This window comes from Tachysurus fulvidraco, chromosome 6 (genome assembly GCF_022655615.1).
Source record: "Tachysurus fulvidraco isolate hzauxx_2018 chromosome 6, HZAU_PFXX_2.0, whole genome shotgun sequence".
Taxonomy (NCBI): domain Eukaryota; kingdom Metazoa; phylum Chordata; class Actinopteri; order Siluriformes; family Bagridae; genus Tachysurus; species Tachysurus fulvidraco.
Window position 1 is genome coordinate 11,461,086 of NC_062523.1, and position 21,364 is coordinate 11,482,449.

The window sequence follows — 21,364 nt, forward strand, 5'->3', positions numbered from 1 at the left end:
CTATATCCTTGCACAATGATCTGATCTCCCCTTCAGCCACAACTGGCAACCTTGGGGTAACCATGGACAATCAACTGTCCTTTTCCTCTCATGTTGCTAATGTGACTCGCTCATGTCGGTTTCTTCTCTACAACATTAGAAGGATTCGGCCATTTTTGTCCACACAGGCTGCTGAGGTACTTGTTCAGTCTCTTGTCATTTCTAGACTGGATTACTGCAATGCACTGCTGGCAGGTCTACCTATGAATGCAATCTGTCCTCTGCAAATGATCCAAAATGCAGCTGCCCGGCTTGTTTTCAACCTGCCAAAGTTCTTGCATACCACCCCACTGCTGCAATCCCTCCACTGGCTTCCGGTAGCTGCACGCATCAGATTCAAAACACTGATGCTGGCCTACAAAGCCAAAAATGGACCAGCTCCCTCTTACCTCAAAGCCCTCATCACTCCTCGCACTGCACCTTGCAACCTCCGATCAACCAGCATTGCTCGACTGGTTCCACCATCTCTCAGGGTAAGAGGCAAGTATACTACAAGACTCTTCTCTGTTCTGGCACCTAGGTGGTTGAATGAACTTCCTCTAGTGGTCCGGACAGCTGAGTCACTGGCTATTTTCAAGACCTACTTATTCAGGAAACATTTCAACTAGCACTTCTTTCCTTATCTTTTGCAATTTAAAAAACAAAAAAAACAAAAAACAAAAAACAACCTTTGACACTTGTAACTTTGAACAAATGTTTTAAACTCATGGTATCTTAAGTATGTAACCTAATGAGCCAGCATTAATGTATTCAATGTTAGAGATTTAAGCACTTATGTATGTCGCTCTGGATAAGGGCGTCTGCCAAATGCTGTAAATGTAAATGTAAATGTAAATAAAACATCATGAACACCTGCATGTAGTAAGATTAACTGCTTCTGGCCTTCAGTCAAATTATCATTGTAATAAAACTATCCATTTGTGTCAAAACCAGCATAAATTAATCAAAGATTAGAACAGAATGCGAACACTGGTCCGTGTCTAACACTTCATATTTATATTTATGAGTTATGATAGTAAAGGTTAAGGTTATAACTGTGCACAAGGTTAGAATCTGTTGTTAAGTGAAACAGAAATAAATCCACGTTACCCATGTTCATTTGAATTCAGATATATATATTTTTAAAAAGATCAGGTCTGAAAAGATTTATCCAGAGAAAGTATATTACACTACATAAAAACATTTGAGTGCATTCTTACAAAATATATTTGTTCCTCTTGTATTTAAAAGAACATTTTAAGTGTCAATACATTATTGTAGTGTTCATGTAACACTAAGGATTTTGTGCTATTACATTAAATTTACAAAAAAAATAGCTTATTATATAATATATTATGATTTATAACTATCAATTTTAAGAGTTTTGGTCTGTTACAACTAAACAGAAGCATGACATCATTAAATTGCAGATTCTGTATCAAACCCTGGAGCATCACATGACACATCCATAAAAGGCTTCATAAATATGAAATGCGATCCCCCTCCCCTTTCTGAATGACATCAATATATTTAAATAACATAACCTCCGTATATGCGTAGGTAATTGATGCAAGTGAAGGAGAATTGTCTACTGTGCAATACCAAAACCCAAGTCAGTTTAACCTTTCTCCCCTCCTCCATAGCCAGGGGCTGTGTGGGAGTTCTGGATAAGCCAATGTAAAGATCCCTCCTCCCCTTAAAAGAGAGATAGAGAGCAGCAGGATCTTTCTCATTTCATGATGCTCACCATTGCAGTGCATCCACAAAGCTGACTGGAACTGATGCTGGAGTTGATCTACACACAGGTGGCTGTCACACAAGGACACAGAACACACCAGGACAGATAATTCTGTTCAAGGAGCTTTCCAGACAAGACAGAGTGGGTAATTGCATTTACAATAATACTTATAATAAATATTACAATTTGAATAATAATAATAATAATAATAATAATAATAATAATAATAATAATTATTATTATTATTATTATTATTATTATTATTATTATTATTATTATTATGATTATTATTATTATTATTATTATCACACCATAATTGTTAAGTGTTGTGTAAGCTCAGTGTTTGTGTTGGTTTGGACGTTTGAGTGTTAAACCTTTTTCTCTTTTACTGTGGAGATTGTTGTACAATCTTTATTGAAGTGTTATGTGCCTTGCCTTGCATGCCAAAGTGATACCACGGAAACCCAAGACAATGAGAGATGTTTGTGCAGATTTTTTTCTCCCTTTTTCTGTACTTGTATACTGTTCCTGTACTTTATACTGTTTCCTAAACATAATAATAATAAATGCCAAGATATACTCAGAAAATATCAACCACCACCACAACAACAACAACAACAACAACAACAACAACAACAACAATAATAATAATAATAATAATAATAATAATAATAATAATAATAATAAGCACCTTTATTCACATAGCTCTAAGTATATATGTTTACATATAAAATAAACCTGTGAAAATTACTGTGTTATTACAACAATTATTTTGCAAGTGTTTTCTTATGACTTAGTTTATGTGTTTAAACAAGAAAGTTGTTTATTTTTCAAAGATTTTTGAGATGCAAAATAATGGATAATATTGTTTCAAGAGATCTTAAACACCTCACTAATCTGAGCTGCAAGTGATCTTCAAGATTAACAGTAATCCTGCATAAACTGAGTGATGTGCTAAGGCTGTATTGCCTTAGAGTTCCATTAGCTGGACGTTGGAGTCAATGTTGACACTGAATTAGACAAACATTAAATACTGTCCAATGAAGGAGCTGTTGCATTAAAAAAACTTAAACTAGTGTCAAGTCAAATGGATTTTATTGACATTGCTGCATGTATCTTAGAATGAATACAATACAGATCCATGGGGAAACACCCAGTAATACAGAAGCACAGTACTGAGGTACACAAGACAACATATACTGCAAAAACTGTGCAAAATGAGCACAAGAAATGCAACACCTATACAAAACTATGCAAAGTAACTACACATAGCATGAAAACAATATTGAATAAGTTTGATATTGGTTAGGTTTGCTCATTAATAGTTAGAATGAGCTCATGACCAGTGATATACTAGCAAAACTGTCCAGTAGTGTCAGGATCATGGAATAGTGTTGATAGTAGCAGCAAGTTTGGGGGAATGTGTCTCATAATAGCATAATCAGCCATTTCTCTAAGTATTTAAAACAGTTCACATGTTAATCGCTATCAAGTGCAGTTATGCAGTGATGGTCAAATGAGATTATTCTAGGATGGATTTTGGTGGGCCCTGGTAAATTTCATGTAACATTTAGGGTTAGTCTGTCTTTGATAGTTATGATAGCAAAAAATATAATGATATCATATGATGATTTCAGAGTTGTATCTCAAATCAAGAATAAACCCATCTCTGGGATTATATCATTTTTTTCACAATTCTGTGCAACTTTTGGTTTACAGAATGCCAATCATATTGAAAGGAGAAAACATCAAAACATTGCAGGCAGATTTAGAACCCAACAAAATTGACTTTCTATGCCTACAGACTTTTATAGCTATTTAAATAAAATAAAAATAAAATAAACCTAGCTAATAATTCTGCAGAGAAATGAAAACCAGCATTATGTTTGCAAATTATATAGTCAGTGAGGTTGTGTATAGAGAAAGAATAATAGGGGAACAGAAGCTGAACCTTGTGTTACACCATATTTCACTTTTATAGACTTTGAAGAATCTAAAAAAAGTCTGTAAGAAAAGGTCTTAACAATGCAAAAATCTCTTGCCTGCACATTAAATTCTCATGGCCACATCCATCTGAGGATAGTTAATGTTTTAAGTTAATATATACTATACTATACTATACACCACTGAATTTTCACTTTAAAAAAAGTGATTCATGAATGGACTGATGAGTTTATGTTGTTGCAGAAGAGTGAGCCATGGGTCAGAGGCTAAGCTGGCTCCTCTTCCTGACAGGACTGTTGGGGGTATACACACAAGATTATTACAAGGAAGGTACAGGAGAGAGGAGAACCAGACTCAATGGTCAAACGGCAAATGTATTGAAACATGTTGGAGGTAAGATGATGCAAAGACATGTCTTCTGCTGTGTTATATTGTTGTCTTTTCAATATAAGTATAGATTTTAGAGTACTAGAATTAGTTAAAAAATTAAAATCACTAATATATTTAGATTTATCAAGAAAATATTAATATTAAAGGCTGACAGTAATGTACTCTTCCTTATGCAGTCCTTATGCATGCAATTCAAAAGGAATCTCCAAAATGAAAGGTCTGCACATCCAACTTTATGTATAAAATATTTTCTCAGTAATGCCACACATACATTATCGCCTTGTGAAGCTAGCCCTAAGGCATTCCTACTGACATTGATGTACTGTTAGCCCAGGGCCTTAAGCAGGCTCAACATTTTTTGAGTTCCACAAGCTTTTGTATCTAGTTATTGTACATCATAAACCTGAGAAATCAGCTTCATGCATTGAAAATAAACAGTTTATTCTAGGACAAATATATTACATACAGTTATTAATAACATAACTTTTTGAGTGTCTACATCTTTACTAAATCAGTTGAGCAACAGCTTCATTCACCAAACATCTGGTGGTTACCCTAAAACCCTGCACATAAGCATGCTGGCTTGACCATGCTTGTACAGTTGAGTGAAAGCTAAACATAATGGGTGATTCAGTGCAAGGGCAAATTAAAACGGCTATTATCATCTGCTCTGTGGTCAGAACCATTAAAGTGTACTAGATAGAAAATGCTGTCTCAGAAAGCAGTTTTTCTTATTCTCTATAATGTATCACTACAAGATTAATGTTTCCTTATATAATTTGACAACTGAAGACTCTACATAAAAGGTGAAAATGAAACCTATCCAGGCTCGGACATCTGTGTCCTCATAGTCATGCTACCTATGTCCATGTGTTTGACAGGTCACAATTGGGTTTTCTGTTTTATTGAACAGTTGTGTGCCAAGTGTTAAGAACTGGCAAGTGCCAAGCCAAGTGGCAAACATGGCACTGCTAGAATAATCCAAGACTTTATTGTCTATGATCTGCAAAGTTTGAAATCATGTAAGGGAACAAGAGGTTACACAGAGACACACACAAGGGTGCAATAGCATTTTATTCTGTTTTACAGCAGCCATCTTGGATGAAGACTGTGGTCTTGAATTGGCCTTCCTTGTGGACAGCTCAGAGAGTGCCAAGGGCCATCACCAGCAGGAAAAGAAGTTTGCCATGGACATTGTTGATGGTCTGCAGAGCATCCGTTTAAACTCTGGGCGCAAACTTAACTGGAAAGTTTCATTGCTCCAGTACAGCAGTCATGTCATCATTGAGCAAACTTTCAAACAATGGAGGGGCACCGAGAACTTCAAAAGCAGCATCAGTCCTATGAGCTATATTGGCCATGGCACCTACACTACCTACGCTATTACTAACATGACAAAGATCTTTTCTGAGGAATCCAAATCAGGGAGCATCAAAATCGCACTGCTTCTTACAGACGGAGTCTCCCACCCGAGGAATCCTGACATTTTCTCAGCTATAGCTGATGCCAAAAACCAGGGTGTGACGTTCTTCACCATTGGCATCACACACATTGCCAATGAGCCTGCAAACATCGACCGTCTGAGGCTGCTAGCTAGCACTCCCCCCTCCCGCTTTCTTCATAACCTTCAGGATACGCACATCACTGAGAAGATCCTTACTGAAATGGTGAGTATGAGAGCACATTTTTAACCTTTCTTTTGTTTAGTCGGGACTGTCAAATGAGAGTAACAGAATGCTTTGTTGTAATGTGTACTATGGTGCTAGATGGATTCCATCATGGACAATGTAGTGTTAAAATTCAGAACACATGTTGTCAATTCTCATCAGTGTCATCGAGCATTAATCTTTTACAAAGTTTACAAATATCTTAAAAACCTTTTTTAAGTTTACAAAGAGTGAAAGAACACTAAGACATCCTTAAGTCCAGATATAACAATACTTAGTTCATTTTCATCAAAATTGTTCAGAAATCAATTTTGTCAGAACTTTATGGCTATTATATTCAGCTATTATTGTTAATAAGGTCTGATATTAAACTCATTAAACAAAAATACAGCCAGGCAGAAGCCTGAAAATCTCCTGTCTGGTCTCCTGTCACACTTTTTTCTTTGATATTCCCCCCAAATCATTCCTAAACTGTCAGCACTTGTCTTAAAGCTGGTGTAATCCCCTTTACATTCCTCTTGGTTGGGTGTGACCCATTATTTCTTTTCATTTGTGTTTTTTAAAGAAATAACAGGACAAATCAGAGCTATAAATGTCATCGTCTGATGCACAAACACAATGGGGCAAATGAAAGCAGTTTAATGGACTATAATTATCCAGAAACCAGAGTAATGCACTGGGGCTATGCACTAGGGATATGTTATTACATATAATATTTTGGTATACTAACATTGTATGTATCATTGCAATGTTAGAAATATGTTTTTGTTTGTTTGTTTTTTTACTGTACATACTATTACAAGACTGATAGGTAGTGCTGATAGGAGCTTATGAAAGTTACATTAGCATTAATCAAAAATCAAAGTGTATTTATTTTAACTGAGAGAATTTAATTTTTATTTTTGCCTCCTCACAGGCTCAACTAGCAGAAGATGGGGTATGTAGTATTTTGCATATTATATAAATGATTGACATACAGTTCAATTTATTTAATTTACACATTTACCCTTTTTTTTTTTTTTTATCTTTTTAAGTGCCCTGTATCTCAGAAATGTACATGTGAGAAGGGTGAGAGAGGACCTAGTGGCCCAGCAGTGAGTATTTTCACTTCTCAAAGTATAGACTATATGCAAGGTTTAAATATTTTTAATAATTATAATTGTTTCTTGCTTTTTGTTAATCCGATATGTGATAGTTTACTTCCATATCTTTCTTAGAACCAATAGATAGATATACATATTGCACACTATTATAAAAGAGCCATTCATACTCACAAAGCCAGTCATGTGTTTTTTTTTAAAAATTGTAAAAATATTTAGAATATTTTCCGTGTAACATTTAAAGCAGCACACAATAGTGAATCAAAACCTAAGACATTCGTATAATATATAATATATAAAATACATAAAATAATTATACATATAACTATTTTCAGCATTGTACAGAAAGAAAAATTGTGATGTAAAATGCATAGCTATTGGTAAAACTTAAAAGAAATATGATTTAAAGAATCTTTAGGATAAGGAAGCAACATAATAGTATAAGGGATGCGTTGAAAATCCAGGAAGTCAAGGTTTCATTGGTTTCGTACAAGCAGTTCATACTCTATTAACCTGCCCCTTTATTCAGCTATAAGCAACACCAAAAAAATCATCATTCCACAACTTTTTTCCCCCTCACACAATTACAGAGTAAGGTAGATTCTGGCATAACGATTTCAACATAATGGAGTTTGAATATAATCTGTTCCCTCTGAAGCAAAGAGTGGATAATGTGTGCGTGTGAGTAAATTTTCCAGGTGCATTCTTCATGAAGACTGCAAATATTTTAACCGCATAATTGCTATCATTAGTTTAAACACACATCAAGTGGGATATGTGGGCTGCATATAAGCACACACACAAAACACTGTCTCCTATATAATTCCATATTGCTTTTATTCTCTATAGATTTTTTTACTGCCCACGGGGACTTTGCATATCAGATTTTCATTCTTTTCTTAAGCTAATAGAACTATACAATATTTCCTCTCTGCTTCTGGCATTATATCAGTCAGATTTCAGACAGATGAGGTCACTGGCTTTTTTTCATTCATTTAGCAGAAACCTACAGTATGTAATGTGTGTATTGCCTTCCACTAACATAGATATTCCAAATAATTTCACAGGGAAAAAAAGGTCGCCCAGGTGATGATGGAGCCCTTGGGCCTAAAGGTCAAAAGGTCAGAACCCATTTATCATCACATGTCTTTGTGTCATATTTGCTGATGTACATGTATGCATGTAATGGCAAAGTGACTATTTCCTAAAATCATTGCACAGCTTGCATTCTTTGGGATAGAAGTGACACAATTTGTGTTGGAAAAAATATTCTCATCTAATTTATGGATTGCTGCTGGATCTACAGTAACAGACAAGTCAACTCAAGGAAATTTTGTCATCCAGTTCACATTCACATAATAAAGATATATAAGAATGTTAAGCCATACAATAAAATGGCTTTGTTCACATGCCTACCTGAATGTAAGTCTAGTTTTAAAAACCTTAAAATCTAAATTTTAGTAAGGGAATTACTTATTATCCTGTCTTTCCAGGGTGAAAGTGGGTTGAACGGACTTTCTGGTCGTGACGGCTCAGAGGTGAGTCCACCAAAACTGCCAGGATGAGCCTGGACTGGCTCAGAAAACACGGGATGAGCCTGGACTGGCTGTCATGCAACACTGGCTCATTGATTTTCAGAAACATTTTCATTCATTGATGTAATGTAGTGTTAGTAATAAGCCAAATAGCTCATCAGAAATATTGTCTAATAAACTTTTCTTTTTTTCTTTCTTTCTTTCTTTCTTTCTTTCTTTCTTTCTTTCTTTCTTTCTTTCTTTCTTTCTTTCTTTCTTTCTTTCTTTCTTTCTTTCTTTCTTTCTTTCTTTCTTTCTTTCTTTCTTTCTTTCTTTCTTTCTTTCTTTCTTTCTTTCTTTCTTTCTTTCTTTCTTTCTTTCTTTCCTTTCCTTTCCTTTCCTTTCCTTTAGGGTAAACCTGGCTACAAAGGAGAAAAGGTATGCATGTCATTTTAATTGACTTTATCTTTTTCATTCACTATTTTATTCTTTATTCTGTTCCTTAAAAGACAGGTCCATATTCAGGTTTCAATGTAGTTAAAGAAAAAAGTAATAATTAATAGCACTTAATGATCAATATGATCTAAGAAAAAAATCCTGAATATTAACCTAAAAGCTTAACGGTATAAATTTATATGATAATATACATCAGTTTCGTATAGTCTCATCTGTCTGCAGGGAAACAGAGGTGAATGTGGTACACCAGGAATCAAGGGTGACAGGGTGTGTATAAATGTGAAGATTTATGTATTCATTTTTCAAAGTATTATACATTCGAAAAAAACTTAATCTGTTCACCATAATCTGTTATTAAATTTGCTCATAGGGTCCTGAGGGTCCTGTTGGTATAAGAGGATCCAGAGGGTTGCAGGTGAGTGAGAATAAAGATATAATAACACACAGAGTCAAATCCATATGAGGCACCAAATGGTAAAGTACAGTAAAATGTCCCTGCATGGTTTAGTGCTGTAAATCAAGGCTGCACATCACGAGTGAACTATACTATGATTATGTTATTTTCATAAGTGAATTTTAATTTGAAGAACACTATAATATTAAAGCACACCTGTTTGTTTTTCACCTGCAGGGGTTACCGGGCCCACAGGGTGACATCGGACCAGAGGGTCCACTGGGCAAGAAGGTCTGTATCTTTTAATCACCAACAGCTGCGTAAAGCACACAGATGTTACTTTAAAATGCACACCTGGAGAAAACTCGTATATGACAGGAAATGCATGGGAAACACCATATTTACATGCTTGCACCAGGTTTCTTTGGTGGTATGCGCTGAGGTATGTGTTGAGCAGTCTGGCTTTGTGTTTAATTTAACTGCCGGAAGTATCCTGAGAGGTCTTGCAGACATGCCCAGTAGGGATTCACTGTCTCTCACAAACAAAAGAACATACCTATATTTTTTAATACTTTCTTTTAAACAGCAACTCTAAATGACAGCCATGACAGTTAATAACATCAGTAAGCTGTTTCTCACAGAGAGAAAAAATTCAAATGGGTTCTGTACATGTAGCAGCACACAGACACAGAATAGAGAAGGTGAGACACAAGATGTACAGCAGTCAAAGATAAACCTGTTTTTTTTAAGGATATTTGTATAACCAAGCAAGCTAAAACAGGAATACACTGAAAGATTAAAAAAAAATGTGCTTCTCATCCTGGACCTCATCAGAAGGAGATACAACTAAATAAATATATCACCAGGTTTAGGAATGAGGATTGAAGCCATGTTTGGGATGCTCTTGTAAAATGAGTGACAAATGCATTTTCGTTAGCTAACTGCAACTTACTGTAACCTTCAAGGTAAACTGCAAATGAAAAGGTCATAAAGACAGACTGACAAGTTAGAAGCCAGATTGAAAAAGCAGGCAATCAGGTCTATCAGGTATGAAAAAAACAAAAAATCACAGAAAACCCTCAGAAAACCCACTTTACTGTAATAGTTTTCCTAAAAAACCCTACTTAAAGCCTTCTGTACAATTTTCACTTTCCAATTTTATTACCCAGATTTCCTTTGTTTTATGTTTATTCACTGTCTCTCACAAACAAAAGAACATACCTATATTTTTTAATACTTTCTTTTAAACAGCAACTCTAAATGACAGCCATGACAGTTAATAACATCAGTAAGCTGTTTCTCACAGAGAGAAAAAATTCAAATGGGTTCTGTACATGTAGCAGCACACAGACACAGAATAGAGAAGGTGAGACACAAGATGTACAGCAGTCAAAGATAAACCTGTTTTTTTTTCAAGGCATCATGTCTGACAGAGATGAGCTATGACTTGTTCAGATCTACAACGCCAAATACTTTACCACTGTAAAGAAGGGCAGACTGATTCAAACTGATTTAAGATATGACTGAGTAATTGCATACCTCTGAAGCTGTACACTGGTAAAGTCAGATTTTCCACTTTATATTTTAGACCAACGTATGTGTTAGGGCAATGAAATGATCTGCAGATGTGAAACTGCATGAAATCAGTTGCATGCAGAAGTATTGCATTTCAGTTAGAGTATTTTGACTTAAAATATCGTTAATTTCCTCTTGTGCTGTGACAGGGTGAGCGTGGTTTGCCTGGTCCACCTGGCCTTCAGGGCGAAACTGGCATTGGACTACCAGGGCCAAAGGTCAGAGTTTTTCTCACACACATTTACCAACTTATTCACTAGGTTTATGATTTCATTCCTAATTCTTCAACACTCCTCTCTTTGAAATATTATATATGAAAAATCTATGAAAATATATATGAGGATTATATTAAGCTTACTGATCCCCCCAGGTTGTCACACCTTTTCCCTATAATTACCTGCAAAAGGTTTTTTTTTTCTTCACCACAAGAACTTACTGTGGGCTATATTGGCCTGCCACTATCAGTTACTACAAAATACTGTACATTATAGTAAAAAAAAATGACACATGTGTCATGTACACATGATAACCATCATTTATCATTTTGTTCTTTTATCTGTAGGGTGATATGGGATTTCAGGGCAGACCTGGACCTTCTGGTCCAACAGGAATTGGAGAACCAGGACCACCTGTGAGTATACAATAGTCTATTATAAAATAGTAATTTATATCTTTTCCAGGCTGTCACAAGATCCGATAAATCCATATCTCTTGTCAGCAAATAACATGATTGTACATGCATAGTATCGAACCATGCCATATGCAATTTTCTAATATAACAATGTAAAACTCAATATATATTTTATAATTAGGGGCCTCAAGGACCACAAGGAGTTCAAGGAGAAAAGGGACCAGTGGGAGAAGGATATCCAGGACCTAAGGTAATCATAAGCATTTTCACAAAGTAAAAGCACATACAGTACACATACATGCATTCACAATAATACACCTATTATTTGTCATGTAAATTCTTAATTCATGAGACTAAGCTTTTATTTTGCAAAAGGCAATTGATACTTACACAGGCACACAGATTTTTTTGTAAAAGTTAAATACAAATTCCTTTTATCTTACACTGAGAAAAAAGATTTCTAAAGTAATTCATAAAGTCTGTGCTACACATAATATAAGTGCAACATAGCTGAGATTAAAGTCATTTCAGGTCATACATGTGAAACACCTGTAGACATCTTGTCTGCACTGTAATTAACCTTCCTGTACATCATATACATCCACAGTAAATGCAGAGCTATTCTCCATGCTAGAACATGCAAGGTGAAATTAAAAGTTTTTTTTTCAACACCCCAATGATTCCATTTACTTCAAAAACTGAAGAATGTGTATGGAAGGCCGGAATCGTACAAAACAAATAAGATAAGAATATTTGCTAACCTTTGTTTACTTAGCCTTGAGATTTAGGAATCTGATTTTTCAAGAAGCAAAGATAATTATCAACGATTTTGCCCATAGTACACAACAAAAAATGGTTCTTCAAGTGCTGCCTGAGGAATCTCTGATACATTCAAAGAAAATTAGCTATTTGGAACTATTTGTGTTAGGGATAAACTATTATACTATACTTTATACTATTGCAGTTCTCTTCATAGAGCCCTTAGGTGTTTCTCCAGAAACACAACTGAAGAACCCTTCAGGATTTTCATTTTAAGAGTGCATTAATTCATTGAATCTGGTGAAGACTGAGTGTAAGGGCCTTTTTACGCCTGGTCACACATGTTTTCTCTGATCCGATAGCTATCTGATTTGTTAAAACTGTTCCATTTACATAAATGCGTCTTTGGTGAATCGGATATCAATCCGATCTTTCTACTTCCACCAAAAATGCAAATACATTTTACCTCATTTCCGGGGTAATTGAAATGGAACATGCTTTGGTGTGTGAGGTTTTCAGAATGCAATCAAAAAGAAGATGAAAAAACTTGTTACGACGATTATGCTACAAAAAACAGCATTTACTGTTTCCTGCATTTTCACTCAATAGGCACATGGGATAGGATGGGATGTACTTCCATTACAGATCATAACAAATGCACATCCATATCAGGGATATCTAATAGTCTAATCAATCTGACAATAAACATATCTTTTGGAAAGGTGAGGAGAGCCTAAAAAGTTCCAAACAGTAACTCATATTCAGGATTGAATTAGGAACCCTAGAATACCAGTGGGATGCTCCTAACAGTGTAAAAATTGTGTAATATGATGTAATATGACTATTCCGCACAGCAATTATTTTGTGAATCATGAGTTGACATATTATGGTAATATAATATAATGTTAGCAATCCCATATTATCCTCCACCCAGCAAAATAAGTTGAGTTTAGTAGTAAAAGAATGTTGAACTGCTAACAATCTTCTCTCTGTGTTTGTCAAAATCCCATCACCAAGAGTTTAAGAATTAACTAGGAACAAGAACTAGGAAAAATTTCCAAAAGAAGGAAATGGTGCTAGATTATGCTGAAGCACAATACCAGCTATGCAGCGAATTAGTGCTAATGGAGGTGGGTGGGTAGGGGCATTTCAAGGTCAAAAGGGCTGATGGCCTTGCTTTTGTTTGGCAGGGAGACCGGGGGCCGGATGGACCGAGAGGCCCAAGGGGGCAACAAGGCGCTGGAATCAAAGGAGAAAAGGTGGGCTATAAATAAAACAGCTACTGAATGGTGTTCACACAAACACACCATGCTTGCCACACAAAAGGCATAATGAAGTACATAAAGGATGGGTAAATGCCTTTGAGGAGGCATTAGCTATGTTGGGGGAGGGGGCAGGGGAATAGATATAACAGATGGGATGGTAAAAGAAATCTTGAGTCCCTGTGGGAAAGGCTTAAAGAACCCTAACAAGCAGTATTATCTTAGTATATACTGCAACAGCTATATATGGTTGAAATGACAATAAAAGCTTCTTGACTTGACTTGACTTGACTTGACTTGACTTGATATACTGTACATAATAAGACTTATTGTATACCTATTCTTTATTCTTCTATGTATTTAAGTTCATCTATAAAATCTGTAGCCACATGTTATCAAGTCAGTGTGTTTTTGTATATGTATTGTTTTAAGTTTTTAATTTAAATCATGTGTCTTGTGATGTTTAGGGTGATGTGGGGCCTGCAGGGCCTCTTGGACCAGTTGGGCTTCCTGGAGTTGGCATTCAGGGGGAGAAGGTACCAGGATTTTATTATTAATAATGCTTCATCCACTATAATTCACTACATCCACTCATACATTGACACACCAAAGATCAAAGGATTTCCTATTAGAAACTTGAGTGTTCTTTTTCAGTGTTACCAATACCATTAAAACCAGAATGATTAAGGTCTGTTAATGGGAATTACAGAATCTTGATTGGTTTGTATGATATAATTTATTAAATAATGTAATTTTTTAACATCTTAAATTGCCCAGAAATAGTGCAGATTTGTATGTATTTAGACTGGTGAAAACAGGAATTTCTGAGTGGTGTAGAGTAGATATTCAAAGTTCCTTTCTGGGTATCTATCTGAGCAATGCAGTAATGTGTATAATTTCAGCATTCACGACAAACTGACTGCTGAATAATGTCTTTAATAGCTTCTTCATTTATAAACAGGGTGTGGAGGGTCCAAGAGGGCCTCCAGGAGGAAGAGGGCAACCAGGAGAGGGTCTGCCTGGACCAAAGGTTAGTGTCTCTAAATGTACAATGTCCAAGGAAAACATATTGCTTATTTTACAAATACTAACCTGCATTTAATTTAAATTAAATGGTATTTTAATATCAATCTGCACCCTGTTTTAGGGTGAACAAGGATTACCAGGAGAGGTTGGCAGTCCAGGAGACAGAGGAATCGGAGAGTCTGGACCAAAGGTTCCACTATGTGGATGTTCTTTTTATTAATTGCATGCGATCAAACTTATTGGAAACTTAGGTAAAGCAGTTGAACCTAAAAAACCTCCACCAAAATCCAGATAAACAGTGTTGTTGGGGCTTGTTCTTGTTTTATGGAAATTACAAACATATTTTTCTCATTTTACAAGGGTGAGCCTGGTGCTGCAGGACTGGCAGGTTTACCTGGACTTCCTGGGGAGGATGGCGCTCCGGGCCAAAAGGTAGAACTGGCAACCTGAATGTAGTTTAACACATCAAGATGCTAGTTAATATCCTCTTCCTAATTAATTAATGTGCTCTTTGCATATTTTTGTCTTCATTAGGGTGAGCCTGGTGTAACAGGCCTGAGGGGACCTGAAGGAGTAGCAGGAATTGGTACACAAGGAGAAAAGGTTAATCATAAGACAATGCTTCTTAGTGCCATGAAGTTAACCCCATATATTAGTCTATCCAGATGGTTTATGAGTAAAATAATATTTACTCTTTTACTACCAGGGAGACCAAGGTCAGCGGGGTGTCAGAGGATTACCAGGCCCACCTGGCATATCTGGCCCTTCAGGTGCCAAGGTGAGAACCAACCATGAAGATGTCAGCATACATATCCATCAATGTCTATATTTTATCTTTAACTCTTGGTTTTGTAGGGAGAGCCTGGAACACCAGGACGATTGGGCATGCCAGGACTTCCTGGGCGAGCTATTGCAGGACCAAAGGTAAAAAATCCAAAATGCCAAACCATGCCACATGTTCTGGCAAGCCTTTACTGAACAGGCACATTGCCAGTGAAATGAAACTCTGTTTCAGTGTTCAGTACTGTGGTATACATCATCATACTCAGCTATGAAGTACATCAGAGGAATGATATGACTTCATCTCTCTGTTCCTTTAGGGTGATGTTGGACCTGCTGGTCCTCCTGGACCAATTGGAGAAACAGGATATGGGCTCCCAGGTCCAAAGGTATGAGTTATACTCTAAACTTTGTAAAAGAAAATCAGAAATAGCACCCAATGTTTTATGTTTGCTGTATTCTCACTTTAATATTTAGGGTGATCGTGGCAATCTGGGCCCTCCTGGACCATTTGGACCAAAAGGCGAAGGATATCCTGGACCAATGGTGAGTATATTATTAAATAAACACAAAGAACATTACCACTCTCATACATCTATCACACATGATAAAATTGTTTGTCTTTTGCAGGGTCCTCCTGGTCTCCCAGGTCTGCCTGGAGAGCCTGGACCTGAGGGCATTGGCTTCCCTGGACCAAAGGTAGACCAAAGCTCATTTTACTAAAGGAATTCTATAGAGAATTATGTGATGTTAGTGTAAAATTCAGCTTAACATACTTGTTGCAGGGTGACATTGGTTTCCGAGGTTTACCAGGTTTGCCAGGCCCACCAGGTGAAGGGATTCAAGGACAACCAGTAAGCCCATACTTCACTTTTACATTTTGCTTTGACTTACCTCAAGAGATATGCACATGGTTCCTTCTACAAACTAAGCTACATAAAAAATAATAAATAAGTCTCCATAGAACACCACCAATTCTTTCAGATAAGGATGGCAACACTGTTTTGAGACATTTCCTGTCAATTCTAGACCACTATTTCATTAGATCAACATAATGCAGCTAGATTTTGTGACGTTTCAGAATCTATGCTAAATAATCTCACAAGTATTCTATGCCATTGAGGTGTAGTGATTTTTGAAAGTCGCAGTATTCCATCCCTACACATGCAGATTTTTTCACAGGCATACAACAGTACTATTCTTTTGAAAGTGATAATGTCATCTGTGTTATAATTAGTTTAAATAATTCAAGATACACAATGTATTACACACATTGGATAGTAAATCCTGGCTTTTTGTATGTTACTAAGCTTTTGTCCAGGCAGCTTATGAGAGCTTATGTAAAGTTGTAACTCAGTTTAATAGCCTTTAGTTCTACCCCACTTTAATGAGAATCTGAGCCAATGAAACTTTTGCTTCATTCCACATGTCCACACAATAAGGATTTATATCTGGGAAGTAAATGTGTGGGTGATGTTGCTCAGTTGCTGTGGACATTAAGAAAGACAAACTGTCTGTCTTTCTATAATTAACCCTTTTCTCCTGCTGTTTAAGGGCAACACAGGAAGGCCAGGACTGCCAGGACCAGCCGGGCCCCCAGGAGAGGGCATTCAAGGCCATAAAGTAAGTTAAATACATTTTCTCTCATGAAATATGCCTATATCTAACAATGATTGAAGTGATATATCTGAATCAGGGAGTTAAATATTTTGTCATGTGAATGATTCAGGGAGATCAGGGTCCACCAGGTGTCACTGGACCAAGAGGACCAACAGGGGAGGGACTCACAGGTGCTAAGGTGAAGTGTCTAGATTATTAATTGTTTTATATGTACATTGGTAAACTTTTTTATGTTAATTTCATCAAATAAAATGTGACATTTAGTTTTGCTTGACTGGTGACTGCTCCTCTATTTCTTACAGGGCGATAGAGGCTTGCAGGGTGAGAGAGGAATGAAGGGAGTTAAAGGTGAAATGGGTGACCCTGGACTCCCTGGAGAATCTGTGAGTGAAGAAATTATATATTAAACATGAACTTAAATGAGTTTTAGACCTAGATACTGTATGACCCCACCACATCATACACTATTTACAGAACATAGAATTGATGAACATATTGTAAACTATGAAGCACTTTGATACAAGTTTCCTTTTCTTTAACTATCATAGGGAAGACCTGGAGAAAAAGGCCAGATGGGCCTCACAGTAAGTTTTTGAAACCACTAATAAACTCTGATAAATGGTTAAATATTTAAATTCTGTGGAAATATGGGTGGAAATATTTTAAGTGGAAATATATGTATTTTATTAACATCTTAAGTAAAGTTGAAGGTAGCAATTTAAAATGACGTGTGTTTTTAAGCATACATTCAAATTTACAATAAAACAAATGGGTTTAACTGAAATAAACTTCTTTTCAACGTGGTCTTAAAATTGGAAATTGACACCTCATATTCATAACTCATATGAACATAAAATTGAACTTCTCGGTGAAGGCAGGGTCACAGTTTGTACATTTTTATTAACTGTATTCAACCATGCTTTACTCCTTCAAATTCATTAGACTTTTTTTTATGAGATAATAACTGAGACTAATAAACAGACTTGCAATTCTTGAAGTTTGAAAAAATTGAAATACTTGAGAGGTCAAAATGAAAATGTACGTAAATAAGAAAAAAAAAATTCTTGAGTATTAGTACTTAGTACTGCTTAAAATATTAGTTAAATATGAAATGCAATAATTGAAATTCTTTCAGCCTCTGAATATCTGATATACTTTCCAGAGAGAGGACATCATTAAACTGATCAAAGAGATCTGTGGTAAGTAACAGAAATTGGACATGCTGAATGCTGAATCTTTGCATTATCTGACCAAATTATGTGCTTTGTACGCATTACTCCTACATCTAGGTTGTGGCATTAAATGTAAAGAGAGGCCTATGGAGCTGGTGTTTGTAATTGACAGCTCTGAAAGTGTCGGGCCTGAAAACTTTGAAATCATAAAAGACTTTGTAATAGCACTAGTGGACCGCATCACAGTAGGCAGAAATGCCACACGCGTTGGCCTCGTCCTATACAGCCTGGATGTCCATCTGGAGTTCAACCTGGCACGCTACATGACCAAGCAGGACGTCAAGCAGGCTATCAGAAAGATGCCTTACATGGGAGAGGGAACCTACACTGGCACTGCTATTCGCAAGGCTACTCAAGAGGCTTTTTACAGCGCTCGCAATGGAGTCAGCAAAGTGGCCATCGTCATCACTGATGGACAGGCGGATAAGAGAGAGCCTGTGAAGCTGGACATGGCAGTGCGTGAAGCCCATGCTGCCAACATTGAAATGTATGCTCTTGGGATCGTTAACACATCAGACCCTACGCAGGCTGAGTTTCTCAGGGAGCTTAACCTCATAGCTTCAGACCCAGACAGCGAGCACATGTACCTCATTGATGACTTTAACACCTTAACTGGTGAGTCTGTGTGGCACTATATAAAATCTGTGGATAAACAATTTTGTTATTTTCAAACATATGGCTTGAAGAATTCACAAAAATGATTATAAAAAAGATTTTTCACTGACAAAAATTTCCCAAAAATAGAACTCTGATTTTCAGTACTAACTCCACATGAACTAATTAACTCAGCTTTAAAAGACTAACAAGATACTAAAAAAAAAAAAACAATTAATAGGTGGTACAAAATGTAGTTATCATTGTGACCTGAGTAATATTGTGTCTCCTCTGCAGCTTTGGAATCTAAGCTCGTAAGTCAGTTTTGTGAGGATGAGAATGGAGCACTTATCTACAATCGCATCACCAATGGTGGCAACGGACACAATGGATACAGGCATAATGGCTATGATAACCACAATAATGTCTTAAATGGGAATAATGGCTATGGAAGTCATCACTTAGAATTTGACAAGAGGGTTAATGTTCTGAGTGGAACCTACTCTGAACGAACCAACCCTGCTCCTTTTAATGCTAAGGTTTGTAGACTGTCTAGAAAGAGAAATATTAATGAGAAACTTTCCTTAAAAAAAAATTAAATAGAACAATATGAAAGAATAAAATTAACATGATTTTTTGTTCAATTTTTACTTGGTTTATTTGACCATAACAGACCATAATAATCTTTGGAATTAAAGGTGTTTCTCTGATTTGTTTTTTCTCTAGATTAATGTAGACTTAAAAAGTCATGTTCAAGGTGGCCACAAAGTAACTGATGCCCAAACTGAGGTTGCACCTGTACAGCCTGTGCATGAGGACAGCAAATCATCTTACACAAACACCATATCTTCATCACTGCCATCATCATCATCATCAACATCGTCCTCTTCTTCCTCATCAGGATCTGTTATATCTACTTCGGTGGGCGTAAAGCCCCAGCCTCGTCCTGTTGTAGTCTCAGGTAATAATGACAAATAAATTACATCATATAGCACACACCAACACAAAGTTCACACCAGCCTAACTGCATTATGGGTGGGAAATGAAGCAGGGTTAGTTTTTCAAACACTCCCCGGTCCAAAGACATGCATGGTAGGTTGATTGGCATCTCTGGAAAATTGTCCGTAGTGTGTGATTGTGTGAGTGAATGAGAGTGTGTGTGCCCTGCGATGGGTTGGCACTCCGTCCAGGGTGTATCCTGCCTTGATGTCCGATGACGCCTGAGATAGGCACAGGCTCCCCGTGACCCGAGTAGTTCGGATAAGCGGTAGAAATTGAATGAATGAATGATGTGTGACGCTTTGTGTTCAGCTCCTTTGGATCTTCGTTGCACCCTTGTCCTGAGCCAGGGGACCTGCCGAGACTACATCATCCGCTGGTACTACGACAAACAGGCAAACGCTTGTGCTCAGTTCTGGTATGGAGGATGTGAAGGCAATGAGAACCGATTTGACACTGAGGGTGACTGCAAGAAGACATGTGTTCTTACAAGTATAGGTAATTACCCCAAACTACTACATAATCAATACTAGGCACATTTGCTGAACATGTTAATTGGCTAAATCCTAAATTGTGTTTCATTACTGTTATTCACACAACCTATGATGGACATCCTCATCCATATTCCTTTCATTGTATATATTTGTTAACCCACATTTCCTCTTTTTGTCCACAGCAGATTAAGCTGGATCTCAGAACTGATATTTTTACACTTAAGAAAAAATGGACTGTTGCTTTTTTTTACTGTTCGCCATCTGCCCTGAAACATTATACTTCTTTCACCATTTTCAGAAAGTATGTTTAATGAAAGTTTAAGAAAGAGAAAATAGGTTAAAAAAAAGATTACTGTGATTATGTGCTCTGTTTTAGTGCAGTGCTTATGAAGTAAATCTGCCTGTTCTCTTTTCCTATAAAGCACAAATAACTCATTTCCTGATATACCTCAATTTTTAAATCCAGCTTCCGTTTTTGTACCCTATAGGGTTTCTGCACTGTTTCATTAATATTTTTCAGTTGTAGAACTGTATGTCTACATTTTGTCATATGCAGTACCATATAAATATTAAATATATTATCATATACAAAGTTACCTTTTAGACTTTGTCATGCAGAATGTATAAGTTGCTATGATTTTATAGAAATCTAGGCTTTGCATTCTTTACTTGATATGATAGGATCAATATGATGGATAAAGCAATTTTTTAAAATCTTTTTTAAATACAAGTGTTGTTAACTGTAAAGTTTTAACTGTGATTAATGTTAGAAACTGGTACACTGTGAGTACAACATGTATGACTGATGCTTTTGTACTTTTTTAATAAATGTAAATGTTTTCAATAATGGTGTTAGAATGTGTGACTTTGTTTAGCTCAAAGGTTATGCAGTTTTCTGTAAGTTGTTTATGCATGCCTTGAAAAGACCTACTGTATATACACTCAACAGTCAACAGGAAAATTTGTACACCTGCTTATTTATACAATTGTCATCAGTCCATCAATTAGCAGTAGTGCGATGAATAAAATCATGCAAATACAGGGCAAGAGCTTCAGTTAATATCCACATTAACCAACAAAATGAAGAAAATATACAATCTTAGTGGCTTTGACTGTGGTATGGTTGTTAGTTCCAGACGGCCTTGTTTGAGTATTTCAGAAAATGCTGATC

The 21,364-nt window shown here is 36.3% G+C and overlaps 1 protein-coding gene across 3 annotated transcripts; it reads left to right on the plus strand.

The window, feature by feature from the left end:
- Window positions 1-1,744: 1,744 nt before the first annotated feature.
- On the plus strand, window positions 1,745-21,040 carry col28a2a (collagen, type XXVIII, alpha 2a). Of its 3 annotated transcripts, none has more exons than XM_027164147.2 (36): window positions 1,745-1,901; window positions 3,944-4,093; window positions 5,180-5,757; window positions 6,674-6,694; window positions 6,792-6,851; window positions 7,925-7,978; window positions 8,351-8,395; window positions 8,783-8,809; window positions 9,050-9,094; window positions 9,198-9,242; window positions 9,459-9,512; window positions 10,946-11,014; window positions 11,359-11,427; window positions 11,609-11,677; window positions 13,377-13,445; window positions 13,916-13,984; window positions 14,410-14,478; window positions 14,596-14,664; window positions 14,835-14,906; window positions 15,009-15,077; window positions 15,181-15,252; window positions 15,330-15,398; window positions 15,575-15,643; window positions 15,732-15,800; window positions 15,885-15,953; window positions 16,040-16,108; window positions 16,809-16,877; window positions 16,984-17,052; window positions 17,177-17,257; window positions 17,423-17,458; window positions 18,037-18,073; window positions 18,164-18,721; window positions 18,998-19,239; window positions 19,427-19,661; window positions 20,012-20,197; window positions 20,376-21,040. In XM_027164147.2, exons 2-36 carry the CDS (start codon window positions 3,955-3,957, stop codon window positions 20,381-20,383), a joined length of 3,630 nt encoding a protein of 1,209 aa, XP_027019948.2. In that variant the 5' UTR covers window positions 1,745-1,901; window positions 3,944-3,954; the 3' UTR covers window positions 20,384-21,040. The 3 variants fall into 3 exon arrangements, with proteins under 3 accessions (XP_027019948.2, XP_027019950.2, XP_027019949.2); XM_027164149.2 differs by having other exon boundaries at window positions 20,379-21,040; XM_027164148.2 differs by having other exon boundaries at window positions 1,745-1,897.
- The last annotated feature ends 324 nt before the right edge of the window (window positions 21,041-21,364 follow it).

Coding starts and splice junctions, on each gene's coding strand:
- col28a2a (XM_027164147.2), top strand. CDS start 3,955: ATGGGTCAGAGGCTAAGCTGGCTCCTCTTCCTGACAGGACTGTTGGGG. Junction 13,446..13,915: donor CTGGAATCAAAGGAGAAAAG/GTGGGCTATAAA, acceptor TGTGATGTTTAG/GGTGATGTGGGGCCTGCAGG. Junction 14,479..14,595: donor AGGGTCTGCCTGGACCAAAG/GTTAGTGTCTCT, acceptor ACCCTGTTTTAG/GGTGAACAAGGATTACCAGG.